This window comes from Tiliqua scincoides, chromosome 1 (assembly GCF_035046505.1).
Source record: "Tiliqua scincoides isolate rTilSci1 chromosome 1, rTilSci1.hap2, whole genome shotgun sequence".
Classification (NCBI taxonomy): Eukaryota; Metazoa; Chordata; class Lepidosauria; order Squamata; family Scincidae; genus Tiliqua; species Tiliqua scincoides.
Genome location: NC_089821.1, coordinates 180,822,999 through 180,847,480, shown reverse-complemented (window position 1 = coordinate 180,847,480; position 24,482 = coordinate 180,822,999). Strand labels below are relative to the sequence as shown.

Genomic DNA, 24,482 nt, shown 5'->3' with positions numbered 1-24,482 from the left:
GGGGAGGGACACTTGCTCGGTGCCTGTCCTTTACAGTGTAGGGTGCCACAGGGTTCTATTCTATCCCACATGCCTTTTTAACATCTACATGAAGCCATTGGGGGAGTTCATCCAGGGTTCTAGGGTGGGGTGCCACCAATATGCTGATGATACCCAACTCTATCTCTCCTTACCATCTTATTCCAGGGAGGCTATGTAAGCTCAGGGGTAGTGACTGGAGACAGTTGGGGTCTGGATGAAAGCCAACAGGTTGAGATTGAATCCAGAAAAGACAGATCCTCCTGGTCAGGAAGTCTTTGATACAGGTACTGAGTCATCTACCCACTCTGCATGGGATTGCACTCCCCCTGCAAGAAGGAGCACAGTGTGGGAGTGCTCCTGGACTCGCAGCTGTCTCTGGAGAATCAGGTAGTAGGGATGGCTAGGAGTGCATTTGCCCAGCTTCAGCTGGTGCGCCAACTGTGACCATACTTGAACCAATCAGACCTGACCACAGTGGTTCATGCTTTAGTGACTTCAAAACTGGACTATTGTAACATTCTATACATGAGGCTATCCTTTAGTATGGTTTGGAAGCTGTAATTAGTGCAGAATGAGGCAGTCTGGGTGGTTACAGGGCTAGATGGGTCAACTCTGTTGGACCACTGCTTCAGCAGCTACACTGACTGCTCATTCATTTCCTGGCCCAGTTCAAGGTGCTAGTATTTACCTTTAAGGCTGTTCATTGTTTTGGTCCAGGCTGTCTGAGAGGTTCTCCCATACATTCCAGTCCACCCTATTAGGTCATCTGAGAGGGCTCTCCAAGTGCCACCTCTGTCCCAAGTTAGAGGTACGGTGGCAAGGGGCGACCCTTCTCTGGAGTGGTGCCACAATATGCAATTCCCTTCCAGGGGAATCAACTACTCTGTCCCTCATGGCTTTTTGGCAAGGGCTCAAAACATACCTGCTTCATCTTGTCACTTGGTTCATGGGTGGATGTTTGCCCTCTGTATTGGTGCTGTGGTTTGATTGCTTCCTCTGGACTAATTTGCCCCCCCCCCATGGCTCAACAATGTCTGCTGGGTTTTTTGTTTTGTTTTAATATTTTTACTTACTGTTGTAATACACTGTACGTATTATGGAGCTTTGTAAGCTGCCTGGGCATTTGCTTCACCTTGGGAAAAGCAGAATATAAATTTTTCAAATAAAATCTAAAAAAGCCACATTTCAAATGTTTTGTGAGCTTGCTAAATTGACTGCTGAATGATAGTAGGGCTATCACGATGTTGGACTGAAAAGGGGAAAGAGGCAGGGGCCAGAGGCAGCACCAAACAGAGAAAGAAAGCAAAGGGAAAAAAATATGGGCACTACAGCTGTGGAAGGAAATGGGGCTGGCACTCACTCAGCTCTACAGTACACTTTCCTACCATTTGAGGGCAGAAGAGGTACTGTCTTGAAAGGGAGAAAGAAGGAAAGGTTTGGAGGATCTGTATCATTTCATCTGAGAGAAAGCTCCCCAGTGAACTACAGGTTTAGTGAAGGAAAGATAGCACTTGTGCAATAGCAACAGCTATTACCACAAGTCACACTCACTACAGTATCCTTTCCATGCCTAGCAACACCCCACTCGAGGAAAGGGAGACAGTGACCCTGCCATAGGGATTCCTATGCTGCTGCCATCAGAAGTACTTCGCTCTCTAAAAAGCCATCCTCATATTACTATACAAGGACTATATTCTTTACTATTATCCTTTGAAGAGTTTGATGCACTTGAGTGGTCATAGGTTTTTTTACGTTCTTTACAATGAAGGTTATATCAGTTTTATTATTTCTTATTATAAATACTATTTATTATTTCTTTAAGATTATGATTTGCGCTCTTAGGTCAGTTAGTTCTTTCACCTGCATTTGTGAGCAATGACTTTTTTTCCTTTGTACACAATTGTAACTTGAAAACCCAATAAGAAAAAAGCCACTGCCTCTACCCGGATAGGCTGCAACAAGAGAGATGAGGAGGCAGGGAGAAGCTGGCAGAGCACCAGTTGTGCATGCAGAGAGTCTTTGGTTCAATCCCTGACATTTTCAGGTAGGACTGGGAAAACCCATTTGAAAACCTGGACAGCCACTGGACCAATAGTCTTCCTTGACTGGTAGAGTCATGTGAAGGCAAAGGATCCAAGGAAGGAAGACAGAGAGCAAGCAGGAACTAAGGGAGAAACAGATGAGGCCACTTTGGCTGAGATGGGAAGATGAGCCTGGCCACTGTTCCCATATTCAACCACTATTCCCATATTCAACCACATATTCAACCATATTCAATCTGCACGGTCCTGTTTATAAACATCTTTCCACCATTTTGGAAACATCATACTAAAGAACAGATTGTTTATAGTTGATAGCTTTCAAAAAAAAAAAAAAGAGAGAAAGACAAGATATCAAGTACAGAGTTTTTAGTTTGCTTATCTTTCCAAAACAGAAGGCTACTTAAAAATGATTAGCGTAGGAAATCGATACCAGGAACAACATACTCCAGAAATTAACAGGAACAAGATGGGGAGCTTCAGCCACCACTCTCAGAACATCAGCATTAGGATTGATCTACTCCACAGCAGAATACTGTGCTCCAGTATGACTTAACAGCTGTCATACTAGCAAGATGGATGCCAGATTAAATAAAACCATGAGGATCATAAGCGGCTGCATAAGACCCACTCCTGTCTGTTGGCTCCCCGTTTTGAGCCACATGACACCACCAGCCCTACGGAGACAAGAGGCTTTAGTGAAAGAATACAGAAAAATCACCAGCAACCCACTTTTACCAGTGCATGCCGATCTTCCTCATCAATCAGTAGGCTCAAATCCAGGAAGCCTTCTCTGGCACTTGCACAACATCTGCTCAACAATTTCAACATCAATGCCCAATGGAAAGCAAAATGGACAGTCGAACACCCAGAAACGGGTAGTTATCTAGACGATCTACACTTAAGGTGCCAGGTTTCGACTTACCTTATCAGCACTGTAAAACTTTGAATAGGATCCATACCCTACATGGTGTTTGTCAGGACTCAATGTTCAAATGGGGGCTAGTATCTACCCCTCAGTGTGATTGCGGGTTCTCCCACCAAACCATGTACCACATTGTGTCTGGCTGCAAACTGAAGGCGTATACTGGCCTATGGTCTGAAGGTAACTGACATTTGATCTAGTCCAACTGATATATAAATCCATGTATTATATGCCATACGCTAAATAAATAAATAAATAAATAAATAAATAAATAAATAAATAAATAAAGCAAGCGTAGGAAACATACATTTTTCAACAATGTTAATACAGTGCACTTTATTTACAAAGGTTTGATTTTTTTAATTATTTACACATCTCGTGTAATTTACAAGTCAAAATCTGAACATTTCCATGGCAGTATAAACAAGGGATCTGACTGTTCCGGGGAGTGATGTGCATATATTGTAGAAACAGTGAAAAGCATTTTAGCCTATACCACAGATATTAAAACAAAAATGAGCAACGTGCATTGGTTTAAATAGGACCAGCCATTGTCTAGAACAGTCAACACTTTTTAAAGTTGCACTTAGCATATTACTTCGTGCTCTGTGTTTTCCAACTCTCGAACTTAGGAAAAGTAGACAAATCTAATCCTTCGCCATTGTTGCACTGCTCATATAAGGTCTGAAACATAGAAACATAACATAAAGCATCAGATTTGACATCTCTGTCCTCTTCAAAACTTATTTTCATATTTGGCTTAACCCTTTGGACCTGACTTCTTGCTGAAATGAAACCTAACTACAGCTCATCTGCATTTGCTCACATTAAGCTGGTCTGTCTTCTCCCCAACTCTCACCCTGGTTATTACTCTTCCCTCTTCATTCCTTCTGCTATGTTATCCACTGTTGACATTTAGACTGAAACTCATTGGAGCAGTGCTTTTTTTGCATATGGAGCTCTGCAAAGTGACATGAACTGTCACTGCATAAATATTATAATAAAGTCACCATCCCTTGATGGAATCTTGCTCACACGGAATATGTGCTACAATGAGAACTCCTTTCATGTATGTGTGTACCTGCAGATGCTAGAAATCCAGCCTGAGTTTATGTGAGGGGGGAGGAGAAGAGAATGGAATACAGAGAGAGCCTAAATGCCTCTGCACCACGCACCTCTAATCCCTTTCCCTCCAGATACCAGCATGGACTTTTTTTATTGAGGAAAAAAAATATAGCCAAGAACTGATGCACACTGTGAAAAATTTTAGATTTGGAATTCCTGATAATATTATCTAGGTCAGGGGTGTCCAAACATTTTGGCAGGAGGGCCACATCATCTCTCTGACACTGTGTCCAGGGGGCCGAATTAATTTACATTTCAAATTTGAATAAATTTACATAAATGAATATATTAGAGATGGAACTTATACGAATGAATGAAGGTCTTGCAGTAGCTCAAGGCCTATAAAAGGCCTTTCAAAGCAAGGCCAGCCTTTCCTTCACTGCCACTGCTGCATCACAGATGTGAAACAGCAAGTAGTGGAGGGAGCCCTTGTCTCACAGCTCAGGTGAGAAGTCGAACAGCCGTCCTCTTGCTGACAGCAGTTGCGTTGGGCCAGCACAGGCTCCAAAAAGTCTCTGGAGGGCCAGAGACTCATTGGAGACTGGGGGCTCCCTGAGGGCCTGATTGAGAGCCCCTGAGGGCCACAAGTGGGACCCAGGCTGGGGTTTGGGCACCCCTGATCTAGGCAATACAGAAAATTAGTGCACTATCCTGGACAGGAGGTGGGGGTGGAAGCATGCATTAGCATTACACATCAGGGCTTTCCAGATGCTCTTTGAGGTAATCCCAGCTCCCCCATCCCCACAGAAATACCAATGGACTTGAGAGAAGTGTTTCAGATCTCTGAAAAGAAAGCCATCTCACTTAGGTCAACATTTGCTGAACTTCAATAAAATAAGACTTGTTTGTTTACATAGATCTGAAAAGTCTTACAGCATTTAGATTATGTTGATCTATAAGTGCATTTCTGAATAAAAAACAAATCTTCAGCACTTCCTGTAATTCTACATGACTTCTGCACTTGTACAATTTCTCAAAAACATTTCTTAAAAAAAAAAGTCAAATATAATTTAAATTCAAACTTTTCCTCTGAGAGCAGAATTGTGTTCTGTAAGACTAAGGGCGCAATGCTATCCTGCGCTAGAACAGGTAAGCCAGGAGGCTTGCGCTGTATCCAGCGCAGGATAGTGGCCAGAAGCAGCTTAGCTAGAGGCAAGGAGAAACTTTTCCCTTTACTCCTGGGTACGGGCTGCTGGCCCCTATGGGTCTCCTCGGACTTGCGCCACCTCTGGAGGTAGCACAAGTCCAAGGAGTGTGGATCAGCTTGAAGCCACTCTGTTCTCCCTGGGAATGGGAGTTGGGATCCAGCATAACTGCTGGATCCCAGCCCCGCCTCCTCCTCCTCCCTGCCCGCTGGTCCCCATTTATTAGTAGAGCCATTGGAGGATGCGAGCCCTGCGCCAACATCGTGGTGTGCCTTGTTAATTGTCCAAAAACGGATGGTGTACCTTGACAATTTTAGCACCTTGTCAGTGTGCTGTGAGATGAAAAAGGTTGAAAATCGCTGGTGTAGATGTTTATTTGTGAGTTCACATCTCCTTTCTTCAGTTAACACCCATAGTTCTGAAAGTCTCCCCCTCTGTAAATATAAAACTATCTACTTCTTCTTCTAAGAAGAAGAACATTCACTTCATTAGCAAGGCATTTCTCATCCGCTATTTCCTGTTTCCTTCCCGTAAGTACCCAACTTTCCCAATCCCATTACTCACCACACATTTGTTACTCTCAGAGCCCACACCCATCTCTTGTATAAAATGGACTGAAATCAGGAAGTGTGTCATCTCTATGTTCTGTAGGTGTTACAAAATATGAGGTACTTCTAATGATGCTACTATTTAAAATAGATTTACTCACTCGAGCAGCTCTAGCAATAGAGTTAGGAGAGTTTAGACCAAGTTGACCAAGGATACGCTTCATTTCCTCTGCTGTTTCTTTGGTACTTGAGCCTCCTAGAAGAACTGAACATTTGCTTATGCTTATAATTTATAAAGAACCTCGTCAGTCAAGCCAAGTACAAAGAACTCTGCTGGAATTTTGTAAATTGCAATATTAAATTTTTAATAAGTCTTCCAGTACCTGTTTGCGTATTGGCTTGAATTTGCACATAAGGATGGACCAACAGTTCAGAAACCGATATTCTTTGTTTAGGATTCCTTATTAAACAGCGCTGAAAAAAAAAAAGATTAAACACTGGGGTGAATCTGAAAGCTTCCTAAAAATATATATCCTCAGTTTCTGATCTACAAATACAGGTGGGGCCTCAGTATCTGCGAGGGACCCGTTCTTGGACCCCCACCCCAGATTCAGAAAACTGCGGATACCAAAATCCATGTTTTTGGATTCCTTTAAAGCCTCTGAGGTTGACTGGAGCTGTGCTCTGGTTGCCTCCAGTGGGCATTCTGAAGCCCATGGCCTCTGCAGGCTTCAGAATGCCTTGTAAAGGCAAAAAAATACGTGATTTCTGGTTTCCAGAGGGAAACTGGAAGTGACTTTTTAAATACCTTATAAGGTAAGACCTAGGGAAGTCACGGCCTCTTTGAGCTTCAGAAAGACCTCCGAAGGCGACCAGAGCACAACTCTGGAAACCCGTATTGTGCCAGATCCATGGATATAAAATCGGTGGATAAACAGTCCCGCCTGTAACTTGTTTCCTCCCCCTGCCCATTTTAAATAGGACAGGTATAACTATTGAACTAAAGTTGTATTCCATTGGCCTTATTTGCACCTTGCAGCATCAAATTCAATCTACAGTTCTGTAAAGTTTAATCTGTTTATTCATGTCAAGCTATTGTACCATGCACATCTAATGAATTCAAGTTGCTTTTGCCCTACACATCAGTAACTGAACAGAGTTCCGTGTGTATCTTTAGCATCTCAGCTAGAAGCTAGTCACTCATTAGTGAATGAAACCAGGGAGGAAAGTGATAGCTTTTCACAGAAACATATGTACATATTTACAATATTGCATTTTGTTCCTGTAGTGTAAACATGCCTCACAGGACACTGGGCTATATCTATTGTCTCTCTTGTGGAAATGGAAGGTTTTAAGGTGCAATCTGCCCACATCTTCTGCAAACCTCTGCACAATTCTGCTCCAGCAGACTCCAAATTAAGACAGAGTGCAAGCGTACACACATCAGTGTTACTCAGAAGCTTGCTCGCACAGGCTTCCTTTTGTTCATGCTCCTTAGGAATATAGCCCATTTTGTGTTTTTATCATTATGTGGGCATGAGGATGGGAGGAACCCAACACATCAAAGCAAACAGTTGGAGCTTTCTTCATCACAAATGGTAAAAGTCAGAAATTGTTTCAAATATGCAAGTCACATTCGCAAACTCTTATTAAAAATGTAATTTTTAAAAAATGTTACCTTCAAGACATCCAGGAGATCTTTTTCTGCAATATTGGGGAATGCTATTTCATAACTCGGGTCAATTATGGAATGAAGTTTTGTTATCTGATTGGTTATGTGCTGAAATGGAGTTTTGCCGTAAGTCATACAATATAAAATGCATCCCAATGACCAGACATCACTTTTGGGACTGACCTAAAAATCAGAGAAAATGTTTTGCCTGTCTCTTTGGAGTTCTCACTGTTACTTAGCATCCACCAACTGGTGCAACGGTTATCACTTAAGCAATAAAGACATTAATAATCTACATTAATCAGATTAATAATCATTAATTAATACATTAATGTAGATTAATAATCTACATTAATTAATAATCTACATTAATCAGGTTTTATAACACACCTTTGTGATGAAGCATATTGCCCAAGGAGGAGAGCTACTTTGCTCTCAGGATAGTTGCTAATCAGGACAAGTAATTTGCACATAATTCATGACATGGAGGAATACAGCAACAACTTTGGACTGCTAAAGCAATGAGACAGATGCATCACTATTAAAGTGAACGTATAATGAAGAGTAACAGGTTCACAGAACTTGTTTAAGAAACTTACATACTGATGAAACACAAAACAAAGGTAATAGGGACTCGATGAGGATTCTCTCATGGTACCCTGAACCACAAGTCAGTGACACTGGAGTGTTTGCACTAAAGCTTGCTTAGGCCCAGTTATCCAGCAGCGTAGTGATAGATAGGGGATTTTCACCATAAGTGTCAATTTTCTTATTTTTGCATATTTTTTCACCTGTTTTGCCCCTTTCTTAACACCCTAAAGAAAGCACAATCTGATCCTGCGCGGGAACAGGCAAGCCAAGAGGCTTGTGCTGTATCCAGCGCAGGGTAGGTTCCCAAATGGCTCAGCCAGAGGTTAAGGGGAAACTTTTCCCCTTACCTCCGGCTAAGGTACCCTGGCCCCTATGGGTCTCCTTGGACTTGCACCACCTCCTGAGGTGGCACAAGTCCGAAGAGAAAGGAGCAGCTTGAAGCTGCTCTGAATCCCTGGATACAGGGTTTGGGATCCAGCATAACTGCTGGGTTCCAGCCCTGCCTCCTGCTTCCTACACACTTGCCCCTGGGGCCACCCACCACCCACCCTCCCCCCCCGCCCTGGGATGCCTCCTTCCCGCCTTCTCCCTGCCCACCCCAGAGTCTTGTGCTCTCCGAGCTCAGCTGATGCAAGACTCTGAGCCTCCACCAGCCTAGCCGACTCACAAGGTGACTTATAGCAAGTTTACGACCCTCCTGGGCCGGCACAAGGGGCTTGCGCTGGCCCAAGTGTAGCTCAGGATTGCGCTACACATCATTCAAAGACAGCAGCTATCTTTGCCCTATTGAGATAGAGATTTTTTTTCCCTGATAATCTTCAACTGACTAATAAATGACCTTTGGATTAGCTCATTGGATTCAGGGTCTCGGGTAACCCCTCTCCTCAGATGAAAACTGATTATCACCTACAATTTATAAACAGCAGGGTTGTCCACTAGTCATTTCGGATTGTTGTTAAATAAATGGGATGTGTGTGTAAAAAAATGACAAAAAATATGGCTACGAAATTCTGCCATGGCTGAAGTTTCCAGCTTCAAGCAAAACTCAAGTCTCCAGGAACACTTAGAGTGGCCAGAGTGAAGGTCTCTCCGAAAGACCAGACAAGGCCTCCGTGTGTTTGCATACATATGTTTGGATAGAAACCAAATGAGCAAAACATATGGACCAATTACTAACTAATATAATCAACGTCATGTTTTTTGCTTCTCTGTGACCAAAAATAAAGCTTTTATAAAGTATGCCTTCGGACTCATTCTCAAGCAGCGCTTCAGACCCCTTCAACAAAATCCCTAGGCTGAGCCAGGCTAGAAATTGCTAATTTCAATTTCAGAGTCATTCTCCAGAACAGCCAGAGTCAGTTTTACATGACAGGGTCGGGCACACACCCCTTCAGACATTTGCCCCAGTTACATGTCAGGAGCATCTGATGCTTGCCAGGGACTTGTCTGTCCATCCTGCCCAAAATAATGGATGCAAGGATTAGAAGCCTGGAAGAGCATAAGTAGCGTAGGGAAAGTATTCCGAGAAGCAATGTCAGGTGTTTTGTTTGCTACTTGCACCTTCACATTCTCAATAAATTTGGTCTCCCCTCCCCTTCTCTCTTTTGTTAATCAGTGCCTTTTTTTGGCTATGCATCTTTCCATTATTCTGATATTTTATAGCATCTTAATACACATTTTATATTTTTAGCTGTATTCCCTGCCTGGTTTCAGTTCACTCTGAATGAAGTAGGCCGCCCTGTCTCCCAGACCAATCACATTCACTACTGTCTGATTTTAAGGGAACTCCTGAATTTTGGGGACTCATAACCTGAGAGGGAGGTTTTCCCAAGGCAGTCTTCTTTTGTCTGAACTCTCCAGCTTTCGGTGGTGGCGTAAATTACTTTTTCCAGCCAATTCCCAGTTTAGCCAGTTAAAAGAGTGAAGTGGGGAGGAGGATGCCAATCCTAAACATTGCACCCAGTTTACCCTACAACTACAGAAAAAATGTACCCCCCCACCTCACATTTGTTATCCCAGCACTTATGACTCAGAAACAGAGCCAGAAGAGACAATGCCAGTGGACAGCACTACGTATTTCTGATATATTGACACAGGGGCAACAGTCACCTGCATAAAAATCTGATTGTTACTGTGAGCTCTTTGAGAATTATGTCTGGGAAGCTATGTACAAATATTGTAAAGTAAAATACACAGTGCTATGAAATGTGTATACTAAAAGCACGCTGGGTTTTAGAAACTTCTGTAACATGAATCTTGAAAGAACCCTCAGGACAGTATTCTACACATTCTTAAGCAAATACCTTAAGTGCAGAACAGTAAGAACCCTCTCAAAATATGAAGAATGCTGACAAAGGGTTGCCTCTCAAGGAGTTGGATGAAAACTCTATTCTAGTCCTTCTTCCCAGACAATCTTCCTGCTTTAAGACTTAGTGGCCCTGACACAGAACATTTGGAAATGTGAAGCTGTCTCATGGCTTCATCTCCACCAAAGATCCCATTAGTGCTGCTACAGATCTTAAGCTTCAGCTTAGCAACCCAGTACTTTAGAGCATTTGTATGTACAGTAGGGAAATACCCACGCAGAAGATCCTGTCATGGGCTCCAATGTTCTACCTTCCCTGCCCAAGAAACAGGCCCTTTTCCTATGTCTTAGTATCCTTTAGATGGAGGGCTAGGTGTTCCTCCATAAGTAACCATGATTTTTGGAGCAGGACATAACAATTTCAGTGACAATCACGTCAGATCAACTTCCTCCCGATGACTCCTCTCCTTAAATGCAGATGGCTGAGTGTGGGCAGAATGTTCAATTCCCATCACTCTGCACTCAGCTGTATAGACCCTACGCCTAGAAGGATTGTGCAAGGATCCAGAGGTAGAAGAACAAATAGGGAGCATCTTTAAGGTCACTTTCTCCTTCAACTGCCTAGATCAGCATGAAGGTCCCTCATCAACATGCTATACATCCATCAAAGACTGACAGAGTGAAGAAATATATTGATCATAGTGGAAAGTGCCTACATTTTTCCCAAAATTGGATATGTCTTTGTTCCTATTAAAGAACTTTGGGTAGCCACTAGTTTTGCACTATGAGCGATTCCTACTATGATGCATCCAATATGGCCACTACACCCCTTTGACAGTAGGATAAAAGTCCTCACCTCATTCATGAACTCACTAGAAGGCCATAGCCAAGTTGCTTTCTCATTCTGCAGCCCAAGAATACAAACATTTGCCTACTTTACAGGATTGCTGAAATGGCCAACAAAGTCATGCATATGAAGAACTCTTGTAATTGGCCAACATAAATGTAGAGGACAATATCCAAAACATTTTCCTCTTTCAAAAGGGAGAACTTATTACCTTTGATCTTGACTTTCCATTTTCTCCACTGGATGACATGTCTTTGATTGCCTCTGGTGGCATATAATTAACTGTGCCAACCTAGCAGCATAAGAAATAGGATTATATGCATTTAAAGATTACATTTAAGCACTTGCTCACATTTTTGAAGGGGAAAAAAACTTTGCTCTTAAAAGGGTCTTGAAAAACCTTGCTCTTAAAATCACTATGTTATCATTAAGCCTCTCAAAATCACAATTCAAGATAGGTGGGTTTTCAGTCATGAAGCCAAAAGTAGAATTCTGCAATCCTTCACTAAACCACTACTACAGAAGCAGAAGGTAGTTGGATTACTCTGGAAAGCTTTGGCCAAAATATATTAAAAAGAATACTTTTAGACCTAAACAGTTTAAAGTACTGTGCCACTTGATCATAATCCCAAACTGAATGAAGAGAAATTTGTATAATAATTCAAGTTATTCCATAGATTTTCAACTGGCTTCCTCAAGTAAGGGATACAGGCCTTTATCCCAATTTTCTCCAGTTCAGGAACTAGATGCAAAAGTTATGGACTCTCTTAATAGCAGTCAACACAGCAGTGGTAGGCTGCATGATTGTGTCCCTCCTTTTCTGTTGTCCCTGTCTTAGAGCAAATTCTTTCTGAATTTATCAGAACTGGTATATCCCTTAATTGAAACGAAGGCTAAGGCTAACCAGTTCCCCATTTAACCAGAATTTGAAACTGGTTCTAGGGTTCTGGTTAAGACAGGGGAATTTGGTTAATCTTAACTACAGTTAATTTCTGTGCCAATGTATCTCTCACCATTGCTTTTAAGATGAAAGAGTGAAATTCCATCATTCTTACGTACTTGATTAGTACTGGGCCTGTTGCATCTTTACTGGCCACATGTGAGACTGATAAACTTTAGTAATTTTCTATCTTGCAAAATACAACATACAGGTATAATCTAATTATCCACAAATTTTTCACCTGCGGATTTTATCTCAAAGCAATGAGAAGGGCCCTTTAAATTAAAGGGGAAAATAATTTAATAGCCTTGTTAATGCAGGAGAGGGCAGATGATCCATCAATCATTCTCTCTCCAGATGCTCAGAATAGCTTCACTCTAAGACAAGCAACCCCTCCCTTCCTCCTGACATGTGAAAGAATGCAAAGTGATTATCACCTCCTCTGCATTCTTTCCCCGCGCTGCACTTCAGTGAAGGGAGAAGTCGCTGACTCAAAGTGAAGCCTTTCTAAGCATCTGGAGAGAGAATGATTGCCTGGCTGATGCCTCTGCCTTGCATTACAAAGGTCAGCAAGGCTGTTTTTTAAATCACCAGGAAAAGGGGCACGGTGTTTTCAAGTTGGATTTCTTTTAACACTATTTTTGGCATCCACGTGGATTCTGGGAACGGAACCCTTGTGGATACTGAGACTCAACCTGTACTGTTTCTCCAGTTTTATGGAATTCCATGTTGCCCTAACCTAGAGGCACCATGCAGTACATCTAAATCACTCTATTTATATATGTCCAAACCCCCAATCATTTCTCAGCCCTGCCTTACACTGCATCAGTCCAGCATCAGCCAGAGGTAGTTGGAGATGCAAAAATTAAAGGAACTGCAGCTCTATTTCCCCTTTTTCAGGTGGGATGGGTTGCAAGTCCTATAATGTGAGGCTCAACTGCATCTGGACTTGCAAACTACTGTCAAAATGCAAATACAAACCAAGACACCCAAACCCACATCATTTTCAATCCTAATTTGGGATGGGGGAGGGTAATCAGCATATGAACATCAACAGGAGACTAGAGTCAAGAACCTATGACCATCTACCATTTTACTAATGCTATGCAGCAACATGGAGCAGCACACTGCTCCATGTATGGCTACTGGAGTAGTCACACTCTCACCTGTGAATCTTTAACAATGCTGGTCACATCTGGCTGCATTTGACTTGCAATGCCAAAATCTATTAGCTTTAACATTCCGTCCACTAGCAGAAAGTTTGCGGGTTTCAGATCACTGTGAACGATACCTGTAAAATAAAAAACAGAAAAACCACAAGGTCAAAAGGTAATTTCAGAGTATAATTGCCAAAAAGATATTTCACACAACTCTCACTCATCTTCTCTATGTACAAGGATGACTCTACATTTTGAATTCCCATCATCTAATTTGCACTTTTCTCCTGCTCATACTATATCTATGAGACTGCCACTGTCACAACACTATTAACCTTCTCGAGCAAGTCTACTTTCATGAACAGAACATTTATCTCTAGCATTTATATATACAGAATAAAGCTACAAGAGCCTCTGAAACTCTTTCCAGCTTTGAATTAATACATTTAAGTCCTCTTGTGAACTATGCAAAACATTATGCTTCCAGCACAGTAAAAAGTAATAGCTGAATTTTATAATGAAATGTTCCATGGTTTTGAAATTCATTCCTGACTACTGTGTGATGTGCTGTTGTTAAGCTTCCTGAGGCAAAGCTCTGAACTGGACTTCCCATGGCATTCCTTGCCTGCTTGGTTACTACAGGTATCACTGGTAGTGAAGATTATGGGGTTGGCCCAGCCAAGTGAACCTACTAATGTGAATTGGGCCAGTGCCCAGGCCGGCCAACTCCCTGCACCACTCCAAACATATGGAAAAATCAGCACAGAGGCATGCGTCCACTTTCATAATTGTATCTTACTGATTTCAAAGACATTTAAAATAAATCACTCTATGTACCTCTATTTTCATATTTAAATGTAAAGCTTATAATTGTCATTTCAGTATACTTTCCAACAAAGCATCTAACATTTTATTTGAAATGTGCCTTGCTGAATCTGCAGTGAGTGTGAATGTTTAAACAAAGGCATCAATTGCTGGGCAGATGGTGCTCGAGCAAGTTTACAAGTAGATGAGACAAGACATGTGCATGTCTGATGATATAAATCAGGCTAGCAGATTAGTCTTTGAGGAGCATCAGCTATCAGCTTCTCTTGTCCAAACAATTGATTTCGGACTTGTCCGAGCACAACATACCTCATTTCACAAAACAGAGATGCTCGCATTTACCAAGTAAGGAACAATGAACACAAAAACCACAATGTATTATGTCATTTGTGCATTCAGCCATGTCATTTTACTGTTTCCACATTTCCTAGTGTCTTTGAAGATTTAATCGCTCTCCAAAAGCGCACACAGGCACACAAACACTGTTTTCTTAGAAAGCAGATATTCCAAAAGCAGCAAGGATCCCCATTTTCTCTAAGCAAACTAGTGTCTATGGCAGGAATAGCCAATCTCTTGCACCTGGTTGCTGTATGCCTTAGCATCCAGGGGCTTGGCAGCTGCTTCAGAGAAACAGTAGTGTAATGAGAGAGTGGGTGATGTGGTAAGTGGATGGGGCATGCTAAGTCATACACTTGCAGAATATTCTGCAGGGTCCCAGGAGAACAAAATCACACTTCTAGTCAAGCAGGTCTCACTCCAGGCAGGAAGTAGCATAATTTTCCACCTGGGTGGCATTACTGCCTACACAACCTGGCAAGCAGGGACACAGAAGTGTCCTCTGGGCCAAATGCCACCCATAGATTGCTTGTGGACTATTCCCAATTAAATTATCACTACCAAGCACAAGAAACACAGATTAAAATGCATTTAAATTGGTTCTTATACGTACCATGTTGGTGAATTGTATGGACAGCTTCCAACATATTTTTCCAATAGCTCTTCCGCTCCCACGGGTTAATAGTCTTTTTCTTTTTAAGCCAACTATTAAGATCAATATTTCCACACTCCATCACCATGTAGATGCTCTTCTCACTGATTTCACTAAAACAAGATTATTACAACTGAAATACTTGAGAAAACACTTTTGAGGAAAAAAAATCAGGTGGCTTTTACAAACCAAATCACTCACTAGTCATAAAGTCGGATGATCTTATCACTATGTTGCTGAAGTTTATTTAAATGAGCTATTTCATTTTTATAACTGTCTTTCGTATGTTGATCTGCCTCTTGTAGATCTACATATTTGATGGCATAAAGCTGTTTCTTTTCATCCAGTACTTGGAATACCTGTAAAGAAAAAAAAACCCACACAGAAGCATATACTTCCATAACTTCCTTTCTTAAGTAAACAAAAGAGGCACCCAAAACTAATATATAAAGTGTGTACAAACTGGTAACAAAGAAGTGGAATGCTTATCTCCCTCCAAGATGACACATACATAGCTATGTTCCACTTCAGTAAACTAGAAAAACCGTAAGTCAATGGACTAAATATATACAATCTTCCCATCACACCATATTGTTAGTTAAATGTGCTCAAGATTCCTCTTAAAGTTTAGGCTCATTTCATGATTTGTCTGCACTCAGTTATGCGATAAGCACGCATATTCCCAACTAATGTCTTTTTTTACATTTGTGCTTCTATTATGTATGAGGTTCAAACATTTTTCAGTACTCAGGCCCAGAACAAACATGCAGTTATTCTGTGGAAAAAAGTATCCATGAATCACATTCATGAGTCTCAACCAATGTGAGACTTGCAACCTCATACAGGCAGATTACCCCTTAGCCAGACATCAGAAATCTGGACTATTCCAAAATCTGGACTATTCCTTTTTTTAAAGTCTTGGAAAAAATGTCTGGATTTTGGAATAGTCTGGATTTCAGATGTCCGGATAAAGGGTAATCTACCTGTATTGAGAGTTTGCAAGCTCCACAAGACTGGAAAACCTGGCACACAACAAAATCTAAGTAAATTCTTTTAAATGCTTCAGAATGGCATCCATTAGATATTCCGTGAAAGTTGAGGTGTTTTTTGTTTGTTTTGTTTACAAAAGTTGAAAAACTAGGAATACTACTAATAAGCATTGCTTCCTTAGAAGTAGATCCTCAAACTCTGTCATTAGCATCTGATGAAGAAGCACCTTACAGACTTGGCTATAATCAGCTGTAGCATGAAGTAACTGAATACATTCAATGCTTTTGATTACCATACAGTTCAGGCTAGGGGATGTCAACTTCTCAGATACATCAGAGCAAGCACATGAAGATTCCAGATAGTGTAGCAGTGGTTGGAGTGATGGACCTGAAGTTCAAATCTAACTTCAATGTCCACTTGCTTTGGGCTAGACACAATTCATCAGTCTAATCTACCTCACAGAATTGTTGTGAACAGAAACACAGTTCTCATGAACCAAGGTCTGACCTCTCTGAAAGAATGGGATACTACTACAAATGCAAAAAAAAAAAAAAAAGGCATTCACACAGTTGAGGAATCTGTTATAGAAAACGATATTAATCTGTTCCAGTATTTATCATTAAAAGCATTGAATGTTCAGTTTAAGCACTGTACCTCCAGGAGTACCTCAGTCACTTAGTTTTGAAATGCATTCCAACGTACCATACAATATTGTGAACGAATGAATGAACCTTTATTCGGCACAGATTTAAAAAACCATAAGAAACAAATATAATCAGTCCTAATCCCGTTCATCCAAGACGGAGTTAAATTACTAAATTACTAATAGTACATTGACAGTTCAACATAAAATATCAGGTTTTTTTGGAACAAATTGCATTAAGAAGGCTTAGAAATCACTAAAAGTAAAAATTTTGAAACTCCCTCTAGCACATCTAGTGAGCAGTCATTTAGAAGATGCTACAGTTTTGCCTCATCCGAAACACCATTCATTTTGCCGAGACGTGGAGCCATGTAAGCGTGGCGAGGTCCAGTGTGCCGAGGACAATAAAAAAGAATACATATGATTGATTCAATATTTCCCAAATTACAAGGGCAGAGGCATTCTTTATATGGTATTTGCCTATATCTGCCTTCAGTGACCTTGGATGGAAACACATTGAAACTTGCCAAGGAGATTGCACGACGTTCAGAAGGGTTGCTCAAAATACTCAGATAAGGAGCCATTTGCCCATACTTAAGTGGGATAGAGAAATTAAGAGGGGAGCAAATTCTAGAAGCAAGTTCAAAGAGGTTTTGTGCCTCAATGTCTAGCATTCTTTGCTTTACCCTTTGGTAAACTCCAGGGAATGGAAATAAACTTAAACGATCCAATGAAAAACCAATTGATTCAATTTGGGTATACCATTTAGAAGAACCAGACTCAGATAACATTTTAGATAAGAGACTGCCCAGTTTCACATTATAGTGTAACTGGAGCCAATAGCGTATTGATGTATTGGCAACCTTCAGTCTCGAAAGACTATGGTATCGCGCTCTGAAAGGTGGTTCTGGCACAGCGTCTAGTGTGGCTGAAAAGGCCAATCCGGGAGTGACAATCCCTTCCACACCGGGAGCAAGTGCAGTCTGTCCCTGGTCTGTCTCCCTGGCTATGGGCCTTCCTTCTTTGCCTCTTAGCCTCAGACTGTTGGCAAAGTGTCTCTTCAAACTGGGAAAGGCCATGCTGCACAGCCTGCCTCCAAGCGGGCCGCTCGGAGGCCAGGGTTTCCCACTTGTTGAGGTCCATCCCTAAGGCCTTCAGATCCCTCTTGCAGATGTCCTTGTATCGCAGCTGTGGTCTACCTGTAGGGCGCTTTCCTTGCACGAGTTCTCCATAGAGGAGATCCTTTGGGATCCGGCCATCATCCATTCTCACGACATGACCAAGCCAACGCAGGCGTCTCTGTTTCAGCAGTGAATACATGCTAGGGATTCCAGCACGTTCCAGGACTGTGTTGCTTGGAACTTTGTCCTGCCAGGTGATGCCGAGGATGCGTCGGAGGCAGCGCATGTGGAAAGCGCTCAGTTTCCTCTCCTGTTGTGGGCGAAGAGTCCATGACTCGCTGCAGTACAGAAGTGTACTCAGGACGCAAGCTCTGTAGACCTGGATCTTGGTATGTTCCGTCAGCTTCTTGTTGGACCAGACTCTCTTTGTGAGTCTGGAAAACGTGGTAGCTGCTTTACCGATGCGCCTGTTTAGCTCGGCATCGAGAGAATGAGTGTCGGAGATCGTTGAGCCAAGGTACACAAAGTCATGGACAACCTCCAGTTCATGCTCAGAGATTGTAATGCAGGGAGGTGAGTCCACATCCTGAACCATGACCTGTGTTTTCTTCAGGCTGATTGTCAGTCCAAAATCTTGGCAGGCCTTGCTAAAACGATCCATGAGCTGCTGGAGATCTTTGGCAGAGTGGGTAGTGACAGCTGCATCGTCGGCAAAGAGGAAGTCACGCAGACATTTCAGCTGGACTTTGGATTTTGCTCTCAGTCTGGAGAGGTTGAAGAGCTTTCCGTCTGATCTGGTCCGGAGATAGATGCCTTCTGTTGCAGTTCCAAAAGCCTGCTTCAGCAGGACAGCGAAGAAAATCCCAAACAAGGTTGGTGCAAGAACACAGCCCTGCTTCACTCCGCTTCGGATGTCAAAAGGGTCTGATGTGGAGCCATCGAAGACAACAGTGCCCTTCATGTCCTTGTGGAAGGATCTGATGATGCTGAGGAGCCTGGGTGGACATCCAATCTTGGGGAGAATCTTGAAGAGGCCGTCTCTGCTGACCAGGTCGAAAGCCTTTGTGAGATCTATGAAGGCTATAAAGAGTGGCTGTCGTTGTTCCCTGCATTTCTCCTGCAGTTGTCTAAGGGAGAATACCATATCAGTGGTGGACCTGTTGGCTCGGAATCCACACTGCGATTCTGGATAGATGCTCTCTGCAAGTACCTGGAGCCTCTTTAGTACAACTCGGGCAAACAGCTTTCCTACAACGCTAAGGAGAGAGATGCCGCGGTAGTTGTTGCAGTCACCCCTGTCACCTTTGTTCTTGTACAGCGTGATGATGTTTGCATCCCTCATGTCTTGAGGTACTCCACCTTCTCTCCAGCAGAGACAGAGGATTACGGCTACAATATTGTGAATTAAGATAAGGGCTGGGATTTTATTCCTAGGACACTTTTACATAAATATGTTTTAAAAAATTATAATAAGAGGGTAGGTTTAGGATGACTTAAAAAAGTAACATATGGAAGGAAAGGGGTACACCGAACATTTTAATCCTATGTATAGGATTGCATCCTAAACATTGAATCATATGTGATCCTACGTACTAAGCAATAAATCCTACCTAGTCTACTATGTGTGAGAGATTTACTGTCACATAAATGTTCAGTGAATTTATTCTTATGCACGATAATTTTAAAGTCACTCTTCCATTAAATATGCAAATACAATAAGACTAAGAGGTATTTAATATGTTTAAATTAAAATAATAAGTCACAGAAAATTAGCACAACATTCATAACATGTGCAATTGAAGTTTTTCATCTTCCGGTTTAATTATACAGCAATTATTTTCACAATATTATGCAGTATTTATTATTTGTTTGAAGCATATAGTGTGTTGTATAAAGTTTTCTGGACCTCAGTGGAAAGGCAGTTTATTTTTTTATTTTTAAGTCACTGCAAAGGCGTACATACAAAATGAACACAATGCAATTATTATTAACAACAACAACAACAACAACAGGTATTTATATACCGCCTTTCTTGGTCTTTATTCAAGACGGTTTACATAGGCAGGCTTTATTAAATCCCTATTAAATAGGGATTTTTACAATTTCAAAGAAGGTTCTTTCTTTCAAGAACGACTACATTCAAGGTGTTTCATTCCGATCTGGCTTCACATTCTGGCCTCCATCCTCCCACGCTCAGAGCAGATGAAATTGCTCGGCTTCAGCTTGTCAGCTGCTCCAAGGTCGCACGGTGCCGGTGGCCTCGAACTGGCGACCTTGTGGATGTTATCTTCAGGCAGACGGAGGCTCTACCCTCTAGACCAGACCTCCTGCCCTGGTCAATTATTAACTGAATTGGTGCCAGATCACAAATATGATAAGAAGAAGGCTAGAAAACATGATGCAGAGGTTATGGGCAGGAGGTGTGGTCTGGAGACTGAACTGCCATCTTGCTAGAAGAAGCTAAGCAGGATCAGCTTCCAAAGCTGCTGATATTGGCCCATCCAAGGCCAATATTTTGTATACAGTATTACTAGTATACTACTGTATACTAGTATACAGTATTAAAAATAGTGTGTGTATGTATTCATACTATGTATAGATGTATACATACTATGTATATACACTGTGTTTTTAATAAATTGGTGACTGTACAGTTCTTAGGTAACAATTACTGGGACGTTATTTTTCAGGATCTGGCCTGGTAAAATCAGACAAAATTATAGTCAGACACCTCCCTAAGTTAAACCCCCGACTTATCCGAGGGTCATAGCAAATTCCATGATTTTGGGCTCAAAACCTGCCCTCATCTTATCTGTCAGATTGATTTATGGGCGAGTGTAATTTATCACAGCATGCCTATGACTAGAAGCTTTTTTAAAGCCTTACCTGGTCATGGCTGTGGCTTTCGCATCACTACCCACATTTAGCAGCTGCAAGTGAATTAGATTGATATATATTTAAACTCTTACCTTACTAGATCCTCCACTGCCAATTTGTTTCAACACAGAATACCATTTTCCTTTAATAGCAACACACTCATTGGAAGGCACAGATGTTGGAATCTGAATAAAAGAATCATTTACACATGCAACTGACTATGTTATATGCTTAGTTAATATTCTCAGTTACTTTGTAAGCTTCTATACATGCATCACACTACAACAGAGAGAATTCATAACTAGTAGTCATCCAAACCACAAGAGTTGATGAGTTTTAGTTTATCACTCAGATGTTACAGAACACAGGATTTTGAAATTTAAGGCAAAGTTGCATAATCATACTAGAGAGAATGCCTTTCCATTCCACAAAGGGCACTCAAGGAGGAGGCTCACAAATCATGCTAAAAACACTGATATATAATATTTTAAAACACAATAGAACTAGGATCCCGATTACAGTACGTTCATAAAAAAGTGCCCTGTTCCCCCGGTGTCAGCATAAAAAGACTTCCCTGAATAAATTGAGACCCCCACCGAAAGGACTCTAAAGAGGGAGCTGTTCTCAATTCCAGGGGGACAGAATTCCACAGCAACCACACAGGCAGCCGCGTTCTGCACTAATTGCAGTTTCTGGACTGTCTTCAGAGGCAGCTCCACATAGAGTGTGTTGCAATAATCTAATCTGGATGTCACTAGGGCTTGGGTCACTGTGGCCAGGTCTGAGCAACCCAGGTATGGTCGCAGCTTGCAAATCAGCCAAAGCTGAGCAAAGGCTTCCCTGGTTACAGCTGTTACCTGGGAATCCAGGAGCACATGTGGATGCAGGAGCACCCCGAAGCGGCAGACCTGCTCCTTCAGAGGGTGCGCAACCCCGTTCAGAGCAGGATGATAGTCCAATATCCAAGTCTTCGACGTCTGGACCAAGAGAACCTCTGTCTTATCAGGATTCAATCTCAGCTTGTTTGCTCACATCCAGCTCCCAACAGCCTCCAGTCAACAATCCAGAACTTTGACTCATATTCAGAACGTGAGTCATAGTGGCAAAATTTCACGTGACATACACACTAACATGACCAAAAAGCAATACCTGCCATGGTTGATCTTTAAATGTACTACGATCAATACCTATTCGGTTTATATTCATGGTTTATATACATTGTTACCTGTAGTCCAGTTTGCACTTGAAATGGAGTTGTTGGTGTACAAGGCTGCAAATAGGAGAACTGGTTGTATGGAGTGGTTGCCTTTTCCCCCAGAAGGAAATCATTCTTTACAACTGGAGTACTGAAACTATCAGAAAATGGATCACTTTAATAAGTGTAATTCGTTTCTTATAACAATGTTAAGAACATAAAAAGAGCCCCACTGGTTCAGTCCATAGGCCCAGCTAGTCCAGCTTCCTGTAACTCACAGTGGCCAACCAAATGCTTCAGGGAGCACACAAGACAACAGAAGACCTGCATCCTGGAGCCCTCCCTTGCATCTGGCATTCTGACATAGCCCATTTCTAAAATCAGGAGCTTGCACATACACATCATGGTTTGTAACCTGTGATAGACTTTTCCTGCAAAAATGCATCCAATCCCCTTTTAAGGCATCCAAGCCAGATGCCATCACCACATCCTGTGGCAAGGAGTTCCACAGACTAACTACATGCTGGGTAAAGGAATATTTTCTTTTGTCTGTCCTAACTCTCCCAGCATTTAATGTTATACTGAGTGGGAGGAATATCTTCAAGTAAGCAACAGCTTGAGTCTCTTTCCCAATACAAATTGATGTATAGCCTATACAGTATAGGAAAAGATGAAGAGGATGTATAGAAAAAGCTTGTTTTACATTCCAAATTCAACCCAATATCGAAGACATTTCAACAACTTCAAGCTTCGTATCAGGCACTCCAAACATACTATGGCCAAGATGCATCAATATTACAGTATATTAATAGCTGATATTTGTAAACAAACTAAAATTACACATACCACTTACCAGGCCATATTCAGCGTGGTGTTGTTTGATGTTGTGCCAATGATTGCTTGGTTGTTTCTCTTTAAAACAGTTTCTGGTGGTGAAAATTTCCTGGAAACTTGAAATGTTGGCTGTGCAAAGCTTGGATTTTTTCCCTATAAAATGGAGGAAACTTTATTTCATCATTTCTCAAATGAACAATAATAGAAAAACCAGGTACTTCCAGCTGATTATGTTGGCTAAAGAACATTTTACAAATCAGAGCTGGATAATTTCACCTGCCATCCAGACCACATACTGCTCTCCTGAAGTTCCAACCAATTCCACAATATGCATTGTACCAGTATTTGCTTGAGGCCGACATGCATGCTAAGAGCTCAGCAATGATTGACACCAGACATGTTCTTTTTATTGATGCAGGAAATGTTTGTTAGCACATGTTTATGGCACTGGGTATGTACTCAGGAACGCATGATCAGGTCAGTCTTGTGGCATTTGAACTAGGCTGATGGCAAGAGGTCTTACACACCATAGGCCTTAAGGAAAGCCAAAACCTTGGTTCATGAGAACCACTGCTCCTCCCAGACTCTAGCAAGCTGTGTGATGAGAGAAGGTTCACCTTTCTTTTGGGAAAGTGACATGAAAGGTCACACCTTGCTTGCCTGCATAGCAGAGAACTGTCAACAAAAACTGCACCCTGCAAACGTATTGCCCTGGAACAAAGTTGTTAGCAACACACAGGTCCTGCCTAGCCTTCCTCACCAACTCCTTAACAAATCTAATCAAGAGGTGTATGTTAGTTGAGGCCCTGGCCTCCACAGTACATCAAGAGTTTATTGTTTTGCACTCTGTGGGGATGAGCAATCAAAGATCATCAAGACATGAAAGAGTTCCTCTGTGAGCTCACCCCACAATAGCTTCTGTGCTTCCCTATAGGAATTTAAACTTATAAAAAGCTGAGTCACAGAACAACCCCCCCCCCCACCCATGTAGAATTTGTGGGTACCAAGGGCCCACTTCCTGTAACTGACCAGCATCTTTGAAGACTACAGACAGAAAAACTGTTTCCAGTCTTATAATACTGGATCTTGGATAATAAAAGGCAGGGTGCACAAAATAAACCACACTACTCCCTTGTATAATACTAACCTCTGCTAACTAGACAAAGGCACTTTGCAGGTGATGGTCCTCTTATATTTATAAGGGAGACAGCAATTGTCCCTATTCATAGCACAGTGTTCTTTCCAGTGACTGCTGATATTTCTTCTGTAACTCTTGTCAGATTATGAGTCCTTTTGGAAAAAGTAACCTTTTGCCTATGTATGTAAACGTGTAAACCCTATGTAAACTGCTTTGTACACTTTTGTTGAAAAGTGTATATAAATCTAATATTTACTCCAATTCCTTCAGCAAGATGGCTCAAGACTAAGCTTGTATTTCACAAGTAATGACAATCTCAGCGGTGCAACAACAAAAGTGTGCTAACACATAGTTTATATTTTTGAAAATTACCTCTGAGTTTCTCTTACGCATTGCTTCAAGACGAAGCCGAATGTTTCCAGATGCTAGACTATTTAGACTGAATGGTTCCTTCTCCTTCTGATTATTTCCAAGAGAAACACAATTCTGGCCTTGTTCCTGACAGCTCGATTCTGTGGTCCTCGACTCCTCATGCTGCTCTTTGGTCTCTAGAAAA

The 24,482-nt window shown here is 41.7% G+C and overlaps 1 protein-coding gene across 1 annotated transcript in view; it reads right to left on the bottom strand.

The window, feature by feature from the left end:
* Positions 1-3,396: 3,396 nt before the first annotated feature.
* Positions 3,397-24,482, bottom strand: part of TTK (TTK protein kinase) — a 50,172-nt gene continuing 29,086 nt past the window's right edge. The window contains exons 11-22 of the mRNA XM_066609767.1: positions 24,299-24,474; positions 22,808-22,941; positions 21,985-22,111; positions 20,852-20,944; positions 15,330-15,487; positions 15,090-15,241; positions 13,325-13,449; positions 11,430-11,510; positions 7,482-7,658; positions 6,187-6,277; positions 5,965-6,059; positions 3,397-3,669 (exon numbers count right to left, since the gene is read on the bottom strand). Of these exons, the coding sequence (XP_066465864.1) occupies positions 3,580-3,669; positions 5,965-6,059; positions 6,187-6,277; positions 7,482-7,658; positions 11,430-11,510; positions 13,325-13,449; positions 15,090-15,241; positions 15,330-15,487; positions 20,852-20,944; positions 21,985-22,111; positions 22,808-22,941; positions 24,299-24,474 (1,499 nt within the window). The 3' untranslated portion in view covers positions 3,397-3,579. The remainder of the gene's footprint in view (positions 3,670-5,964; positions 6,060-6,186; positions 6,278-7,481; positions 7,659-11,429; positions 11,511-13,324; positions 13,450-15,089; positions 15,242-15,329; positions 15,488-20,851; positions 20,945-21,984; positions 22,112-22,807; positions 22,942-24,298; positions 24,475-24,482) is intronic.